This window comes from Brachyistius frenatus, unplaced genomic scaffold, assembly GCF_029030835.1.
Source record: "Brachyistius frenatus isolate BFR_SWC_R1_liver_20210118 unplaced genomic scaffold, ASM2903083v1 Contig_99, whole genome shotgun sequence".
NCBI lineage: Eukaryota > Metazoa > Chordata > Actinopteri > Embiotocidae > Brachyistius > Brachyistius frenatus.
The window spans coordinates 322,458-347,500 of NW_027210698.1; the positions used below are offsets into that span (position 1 = coordinate 322,458).

At 43.2% G+C, this 25,043-nt stretch overlaps 1 protein-coding gene across 4 annotated transcripts in view; it reads left to right on the forward strand.

The window, feature by feature from the left end:
- The window catches only part of rnf220a (ring finger protein 220a), a 180,491-nt gene that overhangs the window by 135,904 nt on the left and 19,544 nt on the right, over positions 1–25,043 (forward strand). For 2 of the 4 annotated variants that reach the window (XM_069711366.1, XM_069711369.1), the window contains 8 exons: positions 1,841–1,889; positions 5,924–6,019; positions 9,466–9,508; positions 11,671–11,717; positions 14,509–14,638; positions 22,773–22,965; positions 23,070–23,125; positions 23,653–23,764. In XM_069711366.1, coding sequence (XP_069567467.1) covers positions 1,841–1,889; positions 5,924–6,019; positions 9,466–9,508; positions 11,671–11,717; positions 14,509–14,638; positions 22,773–22,965; positions 23,070–23,125; positions 23,653–23,764 — 726 coding nt within the window. Of the gene's footprint in view, positions 1–1,840; positions 1,890–5,923; positions 6,020–9,465; positions 9,509–11,670; positions 11,796–14,508; positions 14,639–22,772; positions 22,966–23,069; positions 23,126–23,652; positions 23,765–25,043 lie in introns of all 4 variants that reach the window. The other 2 variants (XM_069711367.1, XM_069711368.1) reach the window with 1 other exon arrangement.

Consider the following 25,043-nt stretch of genomic DNA (forward strand, 5'->3'; position numbering starts at 1 on the left):
AGGGACATTTTTCTTGATTAGATAGCATTTGATACAATTCTGCATTTTGGACAAAACATACAATTTTTCCTAAGAAGCATCCCTTTGTGTGCCATAAATAGGGAGATTTTAGTAAAAAGAAACTGCACTTCACATTAAAAGTGCAGTCTCTTTTTATCAATCAAGTCAAAAGAGTGGTAATGCAGTTCCCACAAAGCAAATAGCATCTCTTTGTTAAACCTGCCTGGTGAACATGACTTTCAAATGCCTTGTGTTTGTACCGCATTCTTTTGGATAGCAAGTTAAGGTCACCAAGCCAAGACAACTCCGATGACATCACTATGATATTATCAAGGTGATTTCCTCGCCCCTGAGGAGAGTCACATAACCGCACAACTGTTTATCCACGCCTGAGTAATACTGCACATGACATGTAAACTGTCCTTCATGTGAAAAGTTCGTGGAGTGCACCTTTAGATAAACGGATAGTTAGTGATGTTGTGGAAAGAATAGATCTTTTTAAGACATAAATGAACTACATCCTGCAGCATAATATGTATAATAATAAATACTTCCATAGTACTCTGACACATCCACCCCCCCTCCATTCATCTCTGTGCAGCTATGCATCATATCTCACTGCTATTATATTTCCCTTGTCTTGCTCTTATGCCTCCTTGTGCTCCACTTTGTAAATTCTTCTATCAGATAAGTGACACATAAATAAGGCTTCTTGTTCTTATTACCCACCCATCCATCCATTGAAAAAGGAAATCCCTTGTCTACCAAGGCATGCTGTCAGATTAGAGGTTGTACTCAATTCAGTTTTAGGCACCCTTCCTTCCATGGTCTGCCACAGTCTGTCTGTTACTCTGTGTGTATGAATGTGTGTGTGTGTGTGTGTGTGTGTGTGTGTGTGTGTGTGTGTGTGTGTGTGTGTGTGTGTGTGTGTGTGTGTGTGTGTGTGTGTGTGTGTGTGTGTGTGTGTGTGTGTGTGTGTGTGTGTGTGTGTGTGTGTGTGTGTGTCCAAGAGGGTCTGGAGTGCTAACAGCGTCTCAAAGCAAACATGACAACCCTGTCTCGCTTTGTCAACGTCAAGCCTGTCGCGACACCCGGTGAAAATCGGAGAAATGTATCTCTGTGTTTGGGTGAAAGTCGGAGAGAGACGGAGAGAGCGCAAGAAAGAGAAGGCAAGGAGGGAAACAAAGGTGTCAGAAACAGTGATCAAAATACTGTGAATAAATCTGATGTGTGTTGTTGGCAGAAAAAAATTACACAAGTCTATATGTCTATCCTTCATCCCCAATCTACAATGTCATAAACACACACGTTAACATCTACACTGGATCCCTCCCCCAGCCCCACACCCTCACCCTCTCCCCCATCTTCCTTATAATGTTTACAAGCCAGCTGATTGTCCTCAACATATTTCAGAGTCAAAGTGACCGCAGGCAGACTGCACTGACAAATCAAATCACTGCAAAATCACTTATTTCCTGCTCCTGGCCCTGCAACCCACACACACTGTCTGTGTGAAAACGTCAATAAATATTTATATATAAGAGTCCATTTTCTTAGTAGTCATTGCTTTGTAGCCATACTTGCTAAAACACTTAAATTACAGAGTAGCAGGATATGTGTGTATGAAGGGTCTGTCAGAAGAGAGGAGAAGAGCACTGGATGAAAGTGAATGCATGAACATGAATCGGGCAAATTGGTCCCAAGTGAGCCGTTGTCAAAATTCACAGATATTACTTGTTTTACCCGGGAAATTGCTGAACAAGCACGGGACATAAAAGCAGATTTAACTCGGCGCTGCAGCCTCACTAAACTCTGTTTTGTCCTCTTTTCTCTACTGCAGTAAGAACCAGTCACTCAAGGATGGAATAGTCACTCCAGGAACCCCCAAGGTGAGATCATCTTTATTTTTTTAATGCAGTATGAACAGGTATCATGTAATAATGCATCTGTGTGAGAAATGTTACCTTTTCATTCAGTCTGAAACTCATCATTTCCCCTTTTATCTATCTAAATCTTTAATTGAAGCTCCAACTTTTCCAAATAAAAGTGCTGGTGAGCACCAACATAATGATGGGGCAAAACATATTCAAAAAAAAAAAAAAAAGAGGAGAGGAGAGGATGCTTTTATATTACTGAAGACAACATTTTATGTGAACATGATAAACCTGGTTAAAGTTCATAATATGACACCTAGTGTGTATAATTGTTCACTGTCCATAGCTGTTTCTGCCTCTGTTCCTCTGCACTGAAGGGAAATCAGCTGTACTGTAGACCTCTGTCTTACAGTGTCTCTCTCTCACACACACACACACACACACACACACACACACACACACACACACACACACACACACACACACACACACACACACACACACACACACACACACACACACACACAGAGAGAGAAATACCAGTCTCCCGTGGTCCAGCAGGCAGCAGGGCCAAGAGGCACTGTACTGTGATTGTTCCAATTAAGAGAGACAGAGAGACGCAGATAGACAGAAGAGATAAGAAAAAAACACCAGACGATGTAAGACTATATACATTTTTTTTAAAAAGGCAGATTCATGATTCCATTAAGAGGCTTTTTCCTCACAATATCTGCCTCTTCATTTGAACCCAGCAGCTGCCTGACAGACCCCTTCACTACTCTGACATCTTTTACTGTAAGGAGAGCTAATGTTAAAATTCCAGCTTGTAGCTCAGATAGAAAGAGGAGTGAGGATGGTGGGATGGCTTATTGATGACTTGTTTTAAGAAATTATTAATCATAGTGGAGCAATCTTCCAAACTTCTGAATTATGAAGTTATATTTCAACAAAGCTTAAATAATCTAAAATGTTGCTGCTATTCCAATCAGTGTATTAGAGGAAGTTTTTACTTCCTTTTCATTTCTTTCCTATTAAAGGAATTGTTAAATTATAAAATGCAGTTTTGGGTGACATAAATACTTGATTTTATTTATGAAAGCAGTTTTTATTCTAACTTTAGCCAAAGCTGATCAAGCTTTGCTTCCTGACTCTACATATATGACATCAACATAACAGCGAGATCTGTCATTGTTTCCTGAAGAGAGCCTTAATGCCATCAACTTCTTCATCAGGTCCACCTTTGTTTTTATTTAAAGTCAGATACCAGACTGCAGGAAAAAGTTCATCTGACGTGCACACCAATGCACAAGAGATCCACACTAATTCTGGCGATGTGTTTTTATTCCCCCCACACCTTTGGGTGCTGACCCAGGCTTAGCGCTGGGCCCTCAGCACTGTGGGTGGGCTCGTACTTGAGAAGGCAGACAGAGCAGGGTTGTGGGGTGAGTGCTGGCCTTCCTCTGCGGCCGTGACTGCGCATCTCACCGCCGTTGTTTAGTATTCAGCGGCGGGGCTTTGTAGAATGGAGAGGGCCGGCGTGAAGCACATGGAGCTGTTGTTGTCGGCCTCCTACCTCGCATGCACCAAACAGCCCCGTTAAACCAGAGATTAACCCCAACACACCTACTTATGGGGGGTTCGGCCAGCGTGATTGGGTTAGAGGGAAAACGATCTGTAGGGCCAGACACTTTTTCAAACACACACCAATGTTGGACTCCATCCTACATTAATTTGATTCAAATATTTTCAATTCAAATTCACAAAACTCACAGAACTCTTTTTTGTAGCATTTTTATGCAAATTCAGATTTTTAATTTCTGGTGTATAGATCCAGGAACTTACCCGGCTGTAGCTTTAAATGCAGTTTTTCCTTGGTGCTGATCTTTTTGCATGTTGATTTAATTGGTTGGTTTAAAAGACCAAAGTTTCAGGAAGATCTTCATTTATAATCTCTTTGTAGAATACCATTAAATGTCATATTCTAATGATAAAACTTCAGCGTATTCCCAGAAGACCCTCAGGTAAATGATTCCTGACCTTTTTAAACCTGGATAAAAGAGGGAGAAAAGACCACACACACACACACACACACACACACACACACACACACACACACACACACACACACACACACACACACACACACACACACACACACACACACACACACACACACACACACACACACGGAGGCATAAAAAAGCACCATGCATAATGTCCAATTTACTGTGGCAGCACTGGAGGTTGGTCATTTCTCACATATTATTATTAGATTACTGCTGTCGAGCACTTAAGCCTCTGCTCTGCTCCTTTCCACTTGATTAATAGGAGACGACTGTAAATACAAATATTTCATAGCTGCCTTGTAAAAAAGAAAGAAAAAAAAGCAGCAGCACAGGCACACATGAAAATACACACACACACAGACGCAGCTACAGCTCTGTCAGGACTAAGCCTTGTAAAAAAGTGATATTGCTTCTCTTTTTCTTCTCCCGTTCTCTCATTTTCTCTCCTACCTCCCTGTTCCTCGTTCACTTGAGGAATTCCCCAGACTGTCTTTGTCACAGAGTGGGTTAGGAGAGGATATTGTTTTATGTGTGTGTGTGACAGCAAGAGAGAGCACGTGTGTGTGTGTGTGTGTGTGTGTGTGTGTGTGTGTGTGTGTGTGTGTGTGTGTGTGTGTGTGTGTGTGTGTGTGTGTGTGTGTGTGTGTGTGTGTGTGTGTGTGTGTGTGTGTGTGTGTGTGTGTGTGTGTGTGTGTGTGTGCGCGTGTGTGCAAAGTGTTGTGGGACAGATTTATGGACAAGCAGTGTCCCGTAATGTCAGACAGTTCCACTCCTCCTTTTTTCAGATGTTTACCCTTCCTCCTTCATTCCTTCCCTCTCTCCCTCCTTCTTCTTCTCTCCTCCACGTTTCCTCCTCTCTCTTTCCAATCTCTCATTCTTCCCTAACTCCTCTTAACGTCCCATAAACATTAACTCTAATCAGTGGAAGGGATTTTATAGACAAAGTCAGGCAGGTTACAGTCATCATCAATGACGTGTCGCTCTCAGCATCTGTGGCAATAACGCTCTTGAAATTGTCCAAGGGTAACGATTCCCCGGCCCTGCTTTTCATTTCCATGTAAGACATGTATAGTAATACAGAAATAAAGTCTGATTCTCATAATTTAATTGATTGACTTTTTGGCATATTTATGTTGCAGTCTTGTACAGCCAGCAGTAATGATAAATCTGAATTTAGCCCTTACACATCAGCTGCTTTCAGTCAGCTGCACTGTTTACTCTTATTCCTCAAATGAAAATGTAACTACTATCACCATTTATAAGTTGACTGGCATTGTGACCTCATCACCTCCCACCTCAATGCTCACACTTCACTTCAAGCCCTTTCAGGTCTCAGATCTTCACCTCTGAAACCTCTTCTCTTCCTTTTACTACAACTGCTTTCAGCGTTTACACTTCAGCCAACACTTTTAACTGACTTCAGTTTACGCACTTGAACTGACACTAATTTCTTTCACTGCAACTGACTTTCAGCTCACTGTATCACCCACCGCCCAACCCAACTCCTTTCAGCGTGCTACAATTTAAACTGAATGTTTAACTCCTTTCGCAGCTCACACTTTAACTTACCTTACAATTTTCTTCAGTGATTACACTCATACTGAAACTGCAAAGTCTTTCAACACTTTCATTATTTCTGCTTCTACTCCTGAACTACTTCCATTATTTGGTTTTTTTTAATTGCCACCTCAACTACACCGTCAGAACGTCAGCAGCCTTCACACATCTGCTGCAGGCTTCCTTCAGAAGGAAAAAACTTTTTTTAATAACATAAATTGGCAATGAAAAGATACCTGACATGATATCTGATTTTATTCAGGAATTTCAGCATAACTCGTTTGTTGTCCATGTTTATTAATCATATCCATACTAAAATTGTCAAGTGTGGACAGTTTCTGCTGGTATCATTGTCCCAGAGGTGATAATATAACAAGATCGTCTGCATAGAAGAGGCATTTTATTTCTCTTTGTTTCTCTCTCTAGTCGATGCTGTTGTCGGTGCACATCAAGCGTGAGGGAGAGTCACCCGTGGTCTCGCCCCTGTCTTCTGAGGACGCCCACCACTCCGACAGATACCAGGTCACACACACGGGCACCCACACACACACACACCCACACACACACACACACACACACACACACACACACACACACACACACACACACACACACACACACACACACACACACACACACACACACACACACACACACACACACACACACACACACACACACACACAGCTGAAGTCAGTCTGGTTTGACAACATTGTTTCATTATTGCCACAAAGGTCCCTCTGAATTTTGAATATCTAGTATTTTTCTAGCTTTTTCCCTCTTGTTACTTAGTTTGATCAGTTCTGCTGTAATGAATTCTGTCATATAAGTTCAAAAACAGTGCTGTCTTGCAGCCAGACATTTCTGTATTAAGACAAGCTGGACATCAATACTAAAGGGATAACACTAAATGTGTACCAATAGGCTAATGGGCTCTGTGATTACAGGACTATTAAACCCATAGACTGTATATAAAACAGGATGTAGCTTGCGGATCAGAAAAATGAGGCCAATGCAGAATTGCCTTAAACTGCAATACCACTTCAAAAAGCCTTTGGCTCAATAGACTCCTATTCAACTTCTCTCATGAAATACAAGGTCAATACATTCTTTCTATGAGTAATACCGAAAGTCACTCATTCTGATTAGTTTTCTGGTGGGCCTTCTGAAAATAACTCCTTCATTAATTAGATATTAGTCCTTAGAAAGCATTGTTTAGGGATGTGTGTCTGTTTGAGCAGGCGGTGCACTCATGTTTCCGCTATCAGTGGGCGGGTGTAATGTCCTCGGGTTCCCAATCAGACCAAGTCAAATCCATCGCTCACTCCCCCCAGCTCGCCCAAATACGGTCACTTTTGAAACTCAAGGCTTCAGAACGGCAATTCACAAACCAATAAAACAGTTTCAATGCCACAAATTAAATTCAGATGAACCAGATTGCAAACCGTGATTTTAAGACTGAATACATGTACTTCATTAGTAAGCTGTATTCAATTGTTAAATACAGAATTCTGATACATGTTGGGTTTTTTTAAAACTCTGCTGAATGGCAACAGGTTAAACTGTGATATATCCTGTTTCTGTCACACATCACGCATTGATGCTGAGAAACCGCTGAATCAGACAAACCCTCAGTGTCACCCTGCTGACACTCTGATGCTATACTTTCATTGAGTTGGATGTCAGAATGAATTGAAGCTAGAAATGCTCAGAGTTGCTATTTTGGCTCTATTGGCAAAGTAGCAAATCATGAGACTTCCATCATGCATTTAATCAAATAGTGAATTTCTGTAATTATGACATATAACAGGCTCGCAGAAGCCTGCGGTGGTTTGGGTTTTTTTATGCCTTTTCAGCAGTTAAGTTGACTAACAGGCCAATCTGCTTAAATCTCACATGTCACCCTGACTGCTTTTATCTCTTAGATGCATCAAAGTTTGTTCGGGTAATTCCTCTGGCTGTGATGTATCTCGGGGTTAAGTGGGTTTCCCCCCTCACACCATAAAATAAGAACTATTAAGTCCATGCAGACGTTACATCCATACGTTCAGAATGACACAGCTCATAAAGACCTTATAGCAATAAAGTAGATTTTCTCATTAAGTGAAACTGCTGAAATCACCTTATATTATACAAATGATTAAGTCAATGGTGACTCCTTTGAGCACCTGGAAAATAAAGCATAATGGCAGACTTTGCCACCTCGTCCCTGCCTGTCAGTCTGTCTCAGCGCACTCTACCTCTTCACTTCTTCTGAAAACCTGACCTATCCGCAGCCGTTCGGTGAGTGTATCATAATGATACGGTAGTAGTGGTGACGTGCGGCAAGTAGGCCTATAACTCAAAGAGTCAGCCGGGAGGGGAGAGAGAGAGAGAGAGAGAGCGAAGCAACGAGGGGAAGGTGAGGGCCCGGCAGCTCGACGGCTCTCGCTGATGGACGACGAGCCGGCGGTGAGAGGACTGAACCGTTGCCGATTCACCGTTACCGTGTCAAAGAGAGGGTATCCATAACTGGGAGTGCCTGAGTCAGCATGTAGTTAAAGAGATGCAGGCCTCTGGGTTTGAATCCCAGTAGACCTGAGGAGGACATTCTGCAAGACAGAAGTGGAGAGGAGAGAGGAATCTAACCTCCCTTCATTCATTTCACAGTGCTGCTCAATGCCAAGGCCATTGTTTTCAGTGATGCCGGGAATCTGTCCGAGGCAACCTGAACTAGCTAGGAACCCAAATATTCCAGATGAAGGCATGATTAATAATTTATGCAACAGTAGCATTTACTCATTATAATCTTAAGATTTTACATTTTACATTACTAGTTACAGTACTTGTAGCTACTCCACAGCATCTCAGAGATAAATACTGTACTTTTGACTCCATTACTTTTTGACACATCCATGTTTTACATTAAAACATAAACTACTAAGCATATACAATTAAACGTGTCGTTAAAGGGATCGTGACCCCTTACAAACCTTGCAAAGAAAAGGGCTGTTTAGTTGGGGTCCTTCACATTCGAAATCCAAACAAGGTGAAATCCAGCCTACACCTTAAAGTAGCTCTTGATATTTCACACCTGAAATGCTATAATCCATTATTTACCACTGTAGCCATGCCTGCTGATGCATCAGTTTTGACCATCTAATCTTAACAATACATAATGACCTTTTTACTGATAAAACCCCAGTACTTTACCAAAACCATGTTCTTAAGTTGAATTTTGAATGTAGGTCTTAGAAAACTGTAAACAATCTCCTGTGCACAAAGAAAAAAAAACCTAAATTGGTGAAACCACCAGCAGAAACAATAGAACATGTCCACTAGCAAACCGTGAATTATTGAGCTTTAAAAGGTCTTTTATTGAGTAAAAAAAACAAACAGAATATAAGATTAGAAGTACAATAGTTGTGTATTTAATAGTCTTGAGTGTGAAACACCCAATCTGTGACTGAGAAAAGACCCTCTACAAAAACCCGCTGCTTCCCCCTAGCGGCCGACACGCGAAACAACAAGTGACGTCTCCCGACTTCCGTTTCCAGCGCGGTCACGTGATCAAAACGAGCCAACATGGCGTCGGGCATGAGTGGTATTCGCCGATACGGGCGGCACTTTCAATCCTTTTCCATCCGCACGAATTAACAGACACAACAAGCTCGACTTTGCAGCGATGTTCAGTATCCGGGAAGGCGCGCGGGCGGGCACGTGAGTTTTAGTAGCTGTCCGACGAGCTGGGGCGGGAAGCAGGCAGACATGGAGGAGGTGGAGAACAAGAGAGATGTAGGTTTGCTTCTTTACAGTCTGAAAGCCCCAGTCTGAGCAGAGCAGCCCCCCCCAGCATCCAAAGTAATCCCGCGCTGAGAAGTTACATTTGCACCTGTAGACACATGCCGATGTTTCTTTGATATCTAATGAATGTTTCCTCCCTCTTTTTTTTTTTTTTTTTTTTTTTTTTCTCTCCTCTTTGCCTGCAGACATTTTTACGAGTCCGAGCCAACAGGCAAACGAGATTGAATGGTACGTACACGAACCGCTTCACCTCCTCCATGTGTGCACTGTGTCTGATGAACACCTACTACGTGCGTCAAAATCAATGTTGTCCACTTCAATGTCGGGTTTTTTGTTGTTGTTGTTGTTGTTGTTGTTGTTTTGTTTTTAGGAGTTTATTGCTGCGCACATGCTTCTTATCGGCCGTGAAAAGTTCAACAGATTTACTCAAATGTCCGAAAATACTTCACATAGTACATAATACACGTGGGGAGGGGGGTAAATAAAGACATCTGGTGTCATTTTGGGGCTATTCTACTATATTTATGTGAACATGTATGCCATAAATAATAATAATAATAATAATCCTGAGCAAACATCGGTCGGACAAAGTTTCTCGTAAGTTTAGGTGCTGTGGAAAAAAACAAAAAACACTTTGATGCTGCAGCTATCTGCTGTCATGGTAGTGGAAACAGCAGCAGGTTGTATATTTTGGAAAGTAGAAAAGAAAGTTCATACTGAAATGAGTGATCACGCTTGAGTAACATTATGACGTCACTAAAAAGAAAAAAAAAAAAAAGCCTTGACGTCACGGCCCTCGTTGTCCCTCTAAAGGAGAGCCAGCGTCGCTCCTGCAACGTTTTGTTTTTATTGTGAGAAGGGATCTTTTTCAGGAGGAGCCTCCAGCGTGCTGACTCATCTTCTTGTGCCTTCTGCCCGCTCCATCTCGCCCGACGCATTTATTGCGCTATGTTTTGCGTTTATTAGCCCAAAAGCATGGCGTCCCGCGTGCTGAGCTCATTTTAGTTCTGAATAGAGCCACTTTGTGCCTTTTATGTTTTATCAGGACGTTTGTGAAATCCCAGCAGGTTGTTAAACACCACTTACGGCTGCTCTGACGGTATTTATAGAATCCTCAAAGACACAAAAAAGTAATTTGAAAGATTTTGAACCTGCTTTCCAACCTGCATCTGTTAATCCAAGTCGCTACGTGACCTACATCCTCCGTCTTTTTGCGTTATACGTTCTTCAAAGTATACGAAGGAAGGAAAATATGTCTTCATGGAAACAAAAATTAAAACAAGGTCGATCAAAGTAAATGTACGCTTTAAAAAAACAAAACAAATAGTAGTCGGTAGATTCAAATGTAATTCCCACGAATGACAGAGTGAGTTTAAAGCAGGACATCTTCTCATCATGAGCACATTTCTGAAGTTCTTTGGTTGTTTTTCGTCGTGTTACTTTGAACGAAGTGTTTCCCGTTTTGATGCAACACGGTGGATAACTCTGTTTTTTAGTGAAGACTTAGTTAAAACTTCGGCCTCCGCTACTTTCTCTCTGCCCTAATGAGGAACCAGGAATCATTCTCATGTGGTATAATGGCTGGGGGGGAGGGGGGGGCGGGACTGAGATGCATGCCGGACCTAATTAGCAACCCTTTCCCTTCCCTATTTAACTGTGCTCCTCTCCATTAGCGTCAGGGGACAATTGGTGAGGAAGAGGCCGTTTTCTCTCTCTCTCGCCCTCCCAGCTCCGCTCCCTCCACCCGCTTCACCCTGCGGTTACGGCGTCTCCGCTGATGGTCCCCCACCTCCATCTCCCTCCGTCCCCTCTCGGGCCTCCTTTGCTTTCCCAGCCAGCTAAAAATTAATGTCCCCGCGCGCCATTTGCAGTTAAGAAAAAACGACAGAGACTCGGGGTGCAATGACGGCTGTTCTGCTCTGTTAAATTTCTAATTAAATGCGTGTGTGGTGGTGGAGGAGGGGGGGGGGGGCTGGGACAGGAAGGAAGGGGAGGAGGATACAGAGAAAGAGGGGAACAGAGAGGGAGAAGAGGATTGAGATTGTCACGTCCAGCTCTTTCTTTCCGAACACATTCCAGAAGCGGACGCATTTAGCCTGATCAGCCTGATTTCACATCCCTTGTAGGCTTGTGAAGAGTTGAGAATAGAGTGCAGGCCATTTGGGGAGATTTAATCCATTATATATGATTGACTTAAGCGGCATTCATCTGACATAAATACCCCTCGGCTCTTCTTTTTTCTTTTTTTCCTTTTGATCTGCTCCCGTGCCTGAAAAGCAGCGACACTTTAGCATCCTCAGAAAGCCGTATTGACGCTCCACTGATTTCCGTTCACATTAAAAACATGTCTCCCTGCCTTCTTTCTCTCCTCACCACCCCTGCTTGTCCAGCCCGTATAGGCAAGATGAAGAGGAGGAAGCCTGAGGAGGGGGGCCAGGTATGTCCGCTGTGCAGCGCCCCCTTGGCTGGGAGCGAGGAGGAGATGAGTAGACATGTGGAACAATGCCTGATCCAGGTAGTACAACCGGGGCCCTGAACCCTGCCTACCGCCAGTCGGACAGCTTCTCAACCCTTCTCTTCCAGTCACCTCTCTACTTCCTGTAGATGCTGTAGAGTCCCATCAGTGTTGTAGAGCAGAAACCAACCAGTAGTAACTGTTCCACTCGTTTATCGACCACCTCTTCACAACTTCCTTTATGACCGGTTCAGACCAAAGATTTACAAGGAGATGACCTGACACTTACAGCGACTCACGATTCTCCATTCTGCAGCTTCCCGAAACCTGACAGCTCGCACCCAGACAACAAAGACGAGACGGTGTAACATCTCCATAGCAACCACTCTGGAAATCCACCTTACCTGCAGACTTTTCAGTCTTTTTTGTAGCCGGATGATTTAATGATTTACTTGGACCGGTTGCATTTTTCGTAATGATGAAATTGCAAAAACATTTTTTTTAAAAAAACAGACGCTTGACATTTTGGAACAGCCAGATGGATTATGTAAATTTCTGCCATGAATTTGACACGGTTGATTTCAGTTTGTCGGTTTTTTGCTGTCTTTTAAAGCAGTTCTGACATTTAGAGTAGTTGGTGTTTTCTCTAATAAGCTGAAAAAACACCAACTATTAAGACACCGTCTGATGACCAACCAACTTCGCGACGAACCGATTGGCTGCTGAAATGTTGACATACCTTACCTTCTAAAAAGCTGAGTCAGCGGCGACACTTTCACTCTGCTGCAACTTCTCCCTGTAATGCTGTAAAACAGTTTCGTCCCGTCGTGAATCTTCGGCCTGAACTGGGCTTTATACGGCCGTATTGCAGTCACATCATGTTGGATGAATTGTCTGAATGACTTGAGCATAAAAAAAAAAAAACACCGAAATATTCATAACATTTGTTATTTTCAAGTTGCAAGCTGCGGTTGATCCAATATGACGTGATTGCATCGTGTCTATGAAGCTCCTACGTGAGATTAACAGTCACATCTGCACACATAGAAGTAGAAGCCCCAACAGTCCCACATTTCTCCTTGTTTTATTGCCAACCAGTGACACCCTGTCCTGTCACCGTTGGACACCACTTCTCCTTCTGTCCTGTAGATGAGTAGACCAGAGACACATCATCACCACTAATCACCACTCCTCCTGTAACCCACCTCACTGACTGCTGTCCATCACACTAGCTAGAGACACTAATACCTCTTTTCCACTCTTTATGCATTCCTGTACTGTACCACGTCATGTGAGCTGAATTTTGATAGCCCGGTGTTGAGCTCCTGCTTCCAAGGAGGCCTGACATCAAACTGATGGTCTCGGATGCATTTCTGTGCCATTTCTTCGACATAATAATGGAACTGTGGTTTCTTTTAAAAACCCTGGAAAATGTTTGAAGCATAAAGATATGTCCGTGGCTGACCTGCCTATAATCGGAATCAATATTATGTACTGAATTCAAACAGCAATGAAGCCACCAAAAGGATCTATTTGGCTAAACGATTGGTAACTTCTTAAATTGTGAGAGGGATTTCATTCCTTGTTTTTTGTTTTCATCAGCAACTGTACAACTACAGTAAGAAAGCTGTTGACAAAACAGTCTCCTTTCTTTTGATTAGAAAAAAAAAACAACCTATTATAGGAGAATAAAGGTATCATTAATACCGTTTGGTTGGATGACACTTGGACTTGGTTGTTTAACTTTGGCATCGAAGAGGCACCACAAACTTTAAACATGTCATTCAGCTAATCAGCGTCTTTCCGTGTGGTACAGTACAGGTAAAGCGTGCTATGGATATCTGGCCTGTCTTCTACCACACCTCTACTTTATAAAGTATAATAGTGTACTCTTAAGAGTCTATAAGAAACAAATGCCTTGGTTTAAATGGATAGTTTGGTTTGTTTGAAGTGCGGTTGTATCAGGTATTTCTCCATATAGTCGCTGCAGTGGATGAAGGTCGGCACATGCTCAGTTTGGAGATGCAGACAGCTGAACTGGCAAGATGGCGAAGCCACGTACTGCTGTGGGCGGAGTCTAAAAAGTATACCAGCTTAAGTGCATGCTATACTTTGAATATTTGTATGGCTTTACCTTGAAGTCAGTCACCTTTCTGATGTTTGATTGAAGTCGTTGTATTGCTCTCTTCTAACCCACCAGACTCCCTTTACAAAAACAAAATGTTTACCTTGCAGAACTCAGGAGTTGCTGGTTTACTCGCGTCTCAGTCGGTTAATTCGTTCGTGGTATTGTGGGACTTTGACGTTTGTACAGATTTAAACAAACGTGTTAAAACATCACAGAAGTCACACAATAACACAAACAAACTAATCAAATCAAGGCAGCGGTGAACCAGCAACTCCTTTGTTCTGCGAGGTTATATCGCTTAGAAGAGAGCGATATAACGGCGCACTTCTCCGTCTGACAGAAAGGTAAAGTGGCTCAGATTTGTGTTGTTGCTGACCCCGTCTACGGCGGGACATAACTTTGCTCCTTTGCCAGTACAGCAGCCTGCTTTTTTTTTTCAAACTGAGGATGTCCAACCCACATCTACTGCAAGTAATACACTGAAGTAATACTGAAACTCAACTTCCAAGGATCCAAACTGTCCCTTTAAAAGCTCTGTGACTCCACAGATTATATGTTTAAACTCAGTCACTAGAGAGTGTTTTGAAGAAAAATAGCTGAGTTTGCTGTGATTGAAGTGTGACCCTGTGTGTTTCTGTGTGTCAGCGTGAGGGTGCGCTTGGCGACGATGACTCCGCAGACATGGATGGAGAGAATGGGCGGGGCTTTGAGGAGTACGAGTGGGCGGGGCAGAAGAGGATCAGAGCTACGGCTTTGCTGGAGGGTGGCTTCAGAGGTACAAACACACACACACACACATACACACCTCTCTCACACACACACACACACACACACACACACACACACACACACACACACACACACACACACACACACACACACCACACACACACACACACACACACACACACACACACACACACACACACACACACACACACACACACACACACACACACACACACACACACACACACACACACACCACACACACACACACACACACACACACACACACACACACACACACACACACACACACACACACACCTCACACAATTCAGCGCTGGCTTTATTTCAGACCCCCAGTCACTGCTCAAAGGCAGGATGTCTGTCCTTGCTGTCAGTGTCGGCGCTACGTGTGCTGTGTGATGATGTCGATGTCCAGTCGTCTGCTTGCCAGATGACTTACTGACCTGTCACGGCTCCGAGGTCGCGGCCGGTCCCGGCAGTTCAGGCCGGCACTGTTTGTTCTCTCCCTCCCTGCCTTCTGTCTCCCTCTTTGTTTCTCTGCTCGTCCATCATTCACTGCGCTCCTGTCCAGCGTGAGCTCTGTTAGTTCTCTGAGACCAGTGTTGAATGTGACCAGGGAGCCGTAATGGTGCCAGCGGTCCGGTGGCAGTGCGGGCTGGCCCGGGGTCAGCCCGGCTCGGCTTGGCTCGGCCCCACACAGCCCTCTTAGCGAGAGGGAAGGAAAACACATTTAGCTAGGCAATTGACCCGCCGGTCACCGCTCTGTGTGTGTGTGCGTGCGTGTGCCCAGAAATGCAATTATAGAAGTGGATGGGCGAGCTGGTCACCGGGGAGCACAGCAGCAGCTCTGTGACGCTGCACACCTACAGTGCTCCCGCTCAGCTCTCCATCACCTTCTCTGTTTGCTGTCTCCTCCTAATTCTACTATTTTCATTGTCTTTCCTCACAAGGAATTTATCACATGATATGGAAAACAGTGTATTGAAGTTCCTGGCATTGATGAAACCTCTAAAAAACTTGTGTGTTTGACAAAACGACATATTTCAAAAATAATTCCAAGAAGAAAATCCCTTGATGCTTTCATTTCTGCAGATGTTCTACGTTTTTATCATGGACGTGTTAACAAGGTTCACAACTTGATTGTCACTGGAAGGGTTGTTTAAATGTATCCAAAATTGACTGTGTTTATTAATTTAAAGATTTCTTTTAATGTCTCATTAGCAGAGTTTCTGCAATGTCGGCGCTAACCCAGTGAAAACCGTTTATTTAGTGCTTTGATTAAGTTTTGACAGGATAAGGGAATCAAGTCTTGGACCACCAGCAGAGGAAATTACTTATTTTAGATTTAACATTTACACATGTATGGCTGCTGCAAATAATTATTATAATTACTGACTGATCTCTCAGTGATTATTTTTAATTAATCATGTTATCTATAAATGTAATCAAATAGCAAATAATGCCAGTTATAAGTTCCCAGAATCCAAATGACTCCCTTAAATTGCTGCAACTAATGATTATTTTCATTAGTGATTAATCTGCCAGTTATTTCTCTAATTAATAAAATAATTGGTAGAAGAAGAGCCCTGCTGTGTATCCCACTGGACACCTTTTGAATAAATTGGAGCTCCAACTGTGAGCAAGTCCTTGTTGCTCAGCATCTTCTGTAACAGCAGCTTAAAGCCGATGGTTTGGGAATAAGATCATCAACAATTGCATGTAGTTGTCATATGTAGGTGTTTAGTCTTTTGGCCACATAGTGGACATAAAACACAAAAATAAGCAAAGTTGCTTTGATAAATGACTTGATTTGCACAATGATCAAATATAGTTTTGATTCTGTATGCGTGGGTGCCTTTTACCACCACACCAGTGAACTATAACAACATTAACAATTATAGATGTTTTAATACACTGGTTTTGAATTCATAAATGAGTAAGAGACTTTTTTATATTTGAGTGAACACCCAACAATGTTGACTTTTTCCTCCCAAAAAGTGCCTCTAAACAAAGGGCATTTTATTTATGTTTATAGAATTACTGGATTCCCTTTAGCTTGATGATTTAAACTTGACTGCGCTCCACAGCGGCCTCCCGTTGTGGCCTCAGTTGTGTGTATGTGTAAAACAGGAAGAATGAGGCAGATGGAAGCGAGTCACCGGGATGTGCTCAGATGGAGGTGAAGATTTGTTGTCGTCCCAAAGAGGCTCTTTCGAACTCTCTCGGCTCTGCACCTTTCATGTGTCCTTCTTCCTGTTCGATCCGTTGTTAAACACACACATGCTGACCGTCACCTGCCTCCCCCTCCCTCACAGAGAGAGGAGACAAGACGGATCAATGTTGAAGTCTCAACTAAACCGCGACAAAGTGTAGCGCGGGAGGTGGCTTCCCCACCCGCCCATCCATCCATCCATCCGTCGCTCTCTCTCGTCGTTAAAACCAGCAGACACAGGACCCTTCTGCCGGGCTCTAATAGGGCACCTTGTGATGTCACACAGATAACTGAGGTGGCCTGGGGAGAGCAACTTGAAACACACACATAGCGCGCGTACACACACACACACACACACACACACACACACACACACACACGCGCGCGGCACAGGCAGCTCAGAAGGTGGATTTAGTCTTGAAAGCTCCTCAGTGGTTCTAACACACACGGCTGAATCCAGCAGGCTCTCGAGAGCCAGCGGCCGGCTAGACGGATATAGAGATGTTGCAGGGGGTCTCAGCTGGCGAGATGAAGAGCGGGCCTCTTCCTCTGTGAAGTGCCACCAGCCCTGCCTCCCTTTGAGAGCGCGAGGAAGAAAAGGCGAGGGGGAACGGGCCCTTTCAAGGGACAGGGAGAGAGGGAGGGAAAAAAAAAAATCGAACAAGATCAGTTTATGATTCAACTCTGTGTGAGTGAAGACTTCCCTGTGTCTTGCACAGGCTTAGCCAGGTTGAAAAGACCCACACAGACAGACACTTTCGTTATCTGTCTACTGGACTGTCTCTTCAAGTCGGTTTTATGAGCTGCAAAGGAACTGGATTTCACCTCATAAGTTTGCAGGATACTTGTTTATTTAAAGGACAAATTTGGACAAATGCCATCTGTCCATTGTCTCATGATGGGCTGTTTTTGAGTCATTTTGACACTAGTGTCAATATGAGACCTGAGTGAGGCACTGATACCAAAAACAAGACTTCATTTGAACCCTTATTGTAAGATTTGTATGTTGTTGTTGGTTTTGTTTTTTTGAAAGTGTTGGATGCAGTTCAAATATATTCCACAAAAGTATGAAAACTATCAGCATGAGAAAAGCTTTGTTTACGTTAAGTTGTCTAAAAATGGTCAAATTTAAAATCAGGAACTATTTAATCAAAGAATAAGACAACGAGATCATGAATCCAACCAGACATTGAATGCCAATTTGAAATTTTTGTTGTAAGAAAATATTGAGATGAAATGCTAAACTTGTGGTCCAGATCACTTGCACCCATCAAACAGTTTATCTTTTTGTTGTCTTTTCACTACATCAATTCAACATTCAGCATTTTCTATTGTCAGAAAACAACAGAATGTTCCCGGACACTTACCAGAGCCCAAGACAGTGCCTTTGAATTGCCTATTTAGTTCAACCAACAATTAATCGTATCTGAACTACACCTCAGAAACAAATTTTACTCGCTGGATTAATGACCACGACTGTGAACACGACCTAAATATATATCAATCCAAAATGTTCCTGCAATCATTAGGTTCTCTGTTGAACCACAGCTGAACAATTACATTCTAATGTGACATAACTTCCAGGTTTTATTTGAAGGAAAGGGATATGACAGAGATGCTCAGTCCATCAGAAATGAGAGTTGAAATCTGACGCTTTATATTAAGCAGTTCATGAGGAACAGGGAAGGTTCAGGATGCAGCATCAGTTCAGCTGTAGACGTACAAGTTAAAGCACAGAATAAACTTCAGTTCTCTTACTGCGAGTTATCCACTCAAATGAGGGTTCAAATAGGACGACTGCCGTGTTTATATGGCAGAATTTCCAGTTTTCCCCGTCTGTATTCTTTCATTATTTGTGTCTGAGTCCTGTTTGCTTTCGTTATTTTACATCATTACAAAACTGGAAAAAGGCTAAATGTAATCAAAGTTCGTAACACAACAGTTGCTGTGAGTGGAGCCGCAGACAGAGAGGCGGGCCGACAGATCCTGAGGTGTGATATGGGGCCGTCCTGAGAGACGGCGGGGGAGCAGAGGGGGATTACTGGGGGTTGAGATGACCCACAGGGATCCAGAAGAGGAGAAATCTCTACTTTGTAAATGGACTTCAAAGATGACCGTCTCATGTCTTTGTGTCTGTGTCCCTCTCCACATCTCTCTCTCGCTCTCGCTCTGTCTCTGACCTGTAAATGGCAGAGAGATAGTGCGATGACCTTTGACACGCCTCCTCTCTGCTTCTTAGGGGGTCTCGATAATTGCTATGGTAACAGGATGTTGCTGAGGTGGGGTCGATTGGTTGAGGCGAGCTGCCAGTCGGCCTGATGAGTCTTTTGATCCCGCCTGCCGGTTCAGATCTGCTCTCGTAGTCTCGTTGTAGGGACGTGTATGGAAATGAAGGGGCTGTGTTTGTCGCTGTCATGAAGCGCGCGACTCTGAGGATAGAACGTGTAGTTAGCACGTTAAAGAGTCCGCGATATTCAAGAGATGCTTGTGATGATGACACAGACCGGGCCGACCACGTAGGAGTTGGTATGAGTGGGTTGATTCATCTTTTGTAGCAAAGAAGAGGGAAAACGTGATACAAGAGTAGAGAGGAAGATCCAATGATGAAGTGGAAGAAGAAGTAAGGAAAAGCAGGGGGAGAGTGGAAGGAGGAAAGAAAGGAGGGATTTTGCCCCCAAAAAAAGGAAGGAAAAGCAGGTGAGGAAAGAGGAGAGATAAAAAGGGGGGTGGGGGGGGGGCGTCAGGGCATAATGTGAGTGAAAGGCAGTTAGAGTGAGGCTGACCTTTCCCTGGCCAGATTAGATTGGCCTGCCAAGACTGCTTAGAGGGACAGATAGAAGCACACATACAGAGCAAACAGGCAGCACACACACACACACACACACACACACACACACACACACACACACACACACACACACACACACACACACACACACACACACACACACACACACACACACACAGACAGACACAGCGAACACAGCACAGTCCTGGACAGTGTGTTTACACACAAATCAGGCCACGTGAAGTCCAGCTTTGACATACAGGTGAAGACGCAGCATCATATCCATCTCTAATCGAGGGGAAAACAAAGATTTACTTTAAGAAATCAACTCAATTCATTCAAATGGGAAACCAAACCACATCAGTATCACCAAGTACAGGTCAACAGCACCACAAAATACACTGTCCAAAATCTATTAATCAACACTCCTCACTCAGATGATAAAAGAAGAATATTATGACAGTCATGAAGGGAGGATTTATACTTTGGTTTGTATTATTCTTAATACGTCTCCACTTAGTGGTTTAAATGTTATGACTAATGGCTGTTTGTATTTGTGGCAGAATATGTTACAGTTCATCGACCACACTGACATCAGTGGCCTGAAACTGGACCCTCAACCATTACTACTACTCAGCCTGTAGTACCTGATCACCCGTTACTACTACTCAGCCTGTAGTACCTGATCACCCGTTACTACTACTCAGCCTGTAGTACCTGATCACCCGTTACTACTACTCAGCCTGTAGTACCTGATCACCTGTTACTACTACTCAGCCTGTAGTACTGATCACCCGTTACTACTACTCAGCCTGTAGTACCTGATCACCCGTTACTACTACTCAGCCTGTAGTACTGATCACCCGTTACTACTACTCAGCCTGTAGTACCTGATCACCTGTTACTACTACTCAGCCTGTAGTACCTGATCACCTGTTACTACTACTCAGCCTGTAGTACTGATCACCCGTTACTACTACTCAGCCTGTAGTACCTGATCATGTAGGAACTTAAAGTCAAGATTTATCAGCTTTAAGAGAAATGACCTGTCTTTTTTTAAATTGTCCTAAGAGTCTATGTAATACAAAATCTGACAAAATTGCTGCAGTACCCTTTTGGGTTTGTCATCTGTACCACAGGACTACATCAGTCAACACAGTATTGCTGATGACAGACAGGTCCGCAGAGTAATGTGTAAATGCCAGACAGTAAACAAAGTATTTGATGGTAGATTCATTTATAAAATCCAGTATAAAAGTTATACATATAATCAAGTTTTTATCAAAGCACCTTGCTTGATTTGGGTCTAATTACGCTTTTTTTTAATTTTTTTTTTTATTTAGGTTTAGTTCTAAGTGAGGGGAAGAAAACGTGTTGAAATTAAAATACATATCGTATGCCACTACTTTGACATGTGTCCTGTAAAACTCCAGCGCCAGTAGCCGAGCAGACTGCTGGATTTAGTCTGCGTGGCCGCTGCTCCCATATGTTCCCCATCGCCGAGACCAAATAAAAATTAAAAGGTTCCTTTTATTTGATCTCTAAAAACCATGGGCTGCTGTAAAGCGGCACGTTTTATCACGGCGACTTTCATTCGTTCAACGCTCACCTTCCTTCTTCTCTCTGCTCCTTTTTTTTTTCTTTTTTTTTCTGGAGAGTGAATCGGAGTTAAGTGGGAGGAGAAGCAGCAGATGTTTGAATCCTACTTTGACAAAGATGCCATAGTGCAGTGAGATATAATAGGGCACTGACAGCAACTGTTATAGGAAGTCTAGTGTTGAGACTCACACTGGGACAGTCGGGTTAAATAAGATGGCTGTCAACTCTGTCTGGTGACACACACACACACACACACACACACACACACACACACACACACACACACACACACACACACACACACAACACACACAGCTGAGAGCTTATTGAAATAGGTGTAAATAAGATGGCTGTCAGGCCCATCACCAACAGACACACACAGCTCCAATAGTCAGGGTGTAAGTGATATACACACACACACACACACACACACACACACACACACACACACACACACACACACACACACACACACACACACACACACACACACACACACACACCTACCTACCTACCTACCTGTGCGTGGTAGATAGACATGGTGTAAGTGACAGGTAGACAGACTCACACATGCACACACGCCTTCAAGAGGTTGGAGAGACAGGGCCTAAGTGACAGAGGGACAGACGGTCTCAAACAAACATTGAAGAGACACCTCCAAGTGACGGACACACACACACACACACACAGAGCCAACTCTGTGGTTAAGTGGAGCTGAAGGGAGCAGTCAGGCAGCGGTAAGGGTTTGTCTGAGCGTTCATCACTGGGTTTATAGAAGTGCCACTCACACTCTCTCACTCTCACACACACACACACACACACACACACACACACACACACACACACACACACACACACACACACCCTCCTCTCTCTCAAAGATTGATGGGTAAGGTGTCAGTCTCCGTCACTTTACCCCGTCTCTCTCTTCACCTTCCTGTCTCGGACCAAATCTCCCTCCGTTTCTCACCTGTCTCCAGGTTATCTGGAAATCTTTAATTTGGTTTGGAAAAACTCAAGTTTTAGAGCAGCTAAATTTAAATTCTGTGATTTTCAATATGTCTCAAAATGTTAGTCGAGGTCTCTGGCGTTTTTTCCTTCGTATGCAGGTTTATTCTTTTAATACAACTGTATTTTGATGTACATTGCTGTGCTTTTAAATACTGGTGCAGATAACTTTGCACTGTGGCATCTAGTTGAAGCAGAGCTAAATGATAAAACAAACTTTAGAAGTTGTGTACTCACACAAATCTGATAAATTGACATGTGGACAGGGCACATTGATTTTCTGCCTTGAAAGACAAGACAAAAATGTCTTGTGCTTTTATTTTTACCAAGTCTAGTACACAGAACAGTCCCGTTGTGATTTGTAAAATCAAAGAAAGTCATTATAGTTATTCATTAAAGAGTATGACTCTACAACTATATGCGAAGTAGTGATTTTATGTTCAAAAAAATGTATATGATAATTGAAGCCCGTCTGTGTAATTTGTTTAACAGTGATCAATCCCATTTTCTTCTGATTAAACAAAAGAGATGTCTTCTCTCTTTTTGCAGGAACTGGCTTCGCCACTTGTAGTATCAAGGAGAGCGCAGCGGACAGCGACGCCGACCTCGACGTGGACGGAGACGACACCTTGGAGTATGGCAAAGCCCAGTACACCGAGGCCGACATCATCCCCTGCTCCGGGGCTGGAGAGGACCAAGGAGAAGCCCGGGAGAGGGAGGCGCTACGGGGGGCTGTACTCAAGTATGAAGGCTTCACAGCCAGACGTACTACCAGAATACTGACTTAACTTGCTACTGCAGCCTTGAGCCACCATTCATATGGACATCTGTGTCTCTTTGTTGCAGCGGTGGGATGCCTTCTAACAGAATAACGCCTGAATTCTCCAAATGGGCCAGCGATGGTAAGTAGGGCCAAAGTAAGCGCTGTTTTTTTGTGTGTGTGTGTTGAGAAAACAATGGTTTGGTTGTTTTTAATTCTTATTCAGATTCTAGAGGTGCATGGGTTGTGGTTTGCAAAGAGTCTTCAGCAATTGTTTAAGATAAATCACTTATTTAAGCATATATTTTAGATGCTTTTAATGATATGTGATATAAAATCGCTCATGCGGTTGAAAATTAGCCTGGTATCTCCAGACCCAAATATTTGGGTCTGACCTCTTTCCAGTGGGAATAGTTTTCAGTCGTTGCCTCCTAATGGGCATAGACCTTGGATTCATTTTGAATCTCTTGGAGCAGCCTTTAACCTTTCGGTGTTACATATCGGTTGCATTTTGTATGCAACTTTTGGCAATTTTTAATTCTAAGAGTTCTAAGAAAGTTCTATATTTGTTTCGCTGTGTCTTCTCGTTTTGGCTTGAGTAGTGCGAAGGCTTCCTGCAGGTAGAAAAGTCTCGGCGCAGTATTAAGCACGTTACCTTTGTGTCCACAGAGATGCCTTCAACGAGCAACGGGGAGAGCAGCAAGACGGACCCCAACACTCCTTCATCCTCCTGCTCTTCCTCCTGCGTCCCACGCACCTGTAAAAACAGCGAGATCGAAAAGTAGGTCGCACCAAAATATGCACACACGTCGTGATCTGTGTTGTGACGCCTGAAACAGCAAATTAATCTGTCACATTTCAGAGTGTGCAGCTTCACAGTGTCTCAGTGATTCTGTCACCATCTGATCAGTTTGCTTACCTGTGGGAGAGTCCGCTCAAAGAGGGTCATAAATGATGCATTTTGTATGGATAGTGTGTGTGTGTGTGTGTGTGTGGGGGGGGGGGGGGAGCTCGCAACGTATTGATTTTCTGTGTAGTTGTGTTCTCTGAAAGCATACAGCTGGCTTTGGATAATTATTAGAGACATATAAACAGAACCTGGTGTTCAGTCTGAACGCACAGCACAGTTTTGATCACGCAGTTTAAACACTAAAACATTATTGTCATATTTTTAAAAAGAAAGTCTTGAAGATCAGAAAGAACAAAGACAAAACATCACGTGGCGTTGAATTTCAAAAAAATTGATTATTATTGACCAGTTGGATTTGAAGTTGAATGATGTCATATTAATATTATTATTAGATATTATATTATTAAAGTAATCCCCTCTCCTTGCTGGGATTTGAACACAAACTCCCAACTGACACAATGCCCCTTTTTTTTAGAGCACCATGTGCGTCACAGGCCAATTTTGTTATTTCCCCTCATCCCCTCATTCATATTCTGCCACAAGTAAACAAGCCCTCTCTCACACGCACGCACACACACACACACACACACACACACACACACACACACACACACACACACACACACACACACACACACACACACACACACACACACACACACACACACACACACACACACCCATCCATCCACACCTTGTCCCCTGAATGGGTAATAGAGGTCAGCTCATTGCAAGAGTGAGAGAGAAACGTCGGCGAGCAAAGAGGAAGAGGGATTTGTTTGATTGGTTGCTTCTGCATGTCTGGCATATTCCCCTGTCCTTTCGCCTTGTTGGAACACACACACACACACACACAAGGAGTGGGAGCGGTGTTTGCCATCAGCTTGTTCCCTTCCGGTTACTTTAAGTGATTTCTTTTGTCCACCTGAAGTGCTCCAACAAATCCCCACTCTCATCTCATTTTGTAACCTTCCTCACTTTAGTCATTTCCAAAATATTAAAAAAGAAAACGGCAGTGTTTTTTTTGTTTTTTGTTTTTTTTCCTGTTATTGTTTACCTGAGTAAAAAGCCTGTTTCCTGATGATTGGTTATCTAGTGAGTTTGGTTACCAGTTCTTTAAAACACATATACACTTAAATATTAGCTTGTA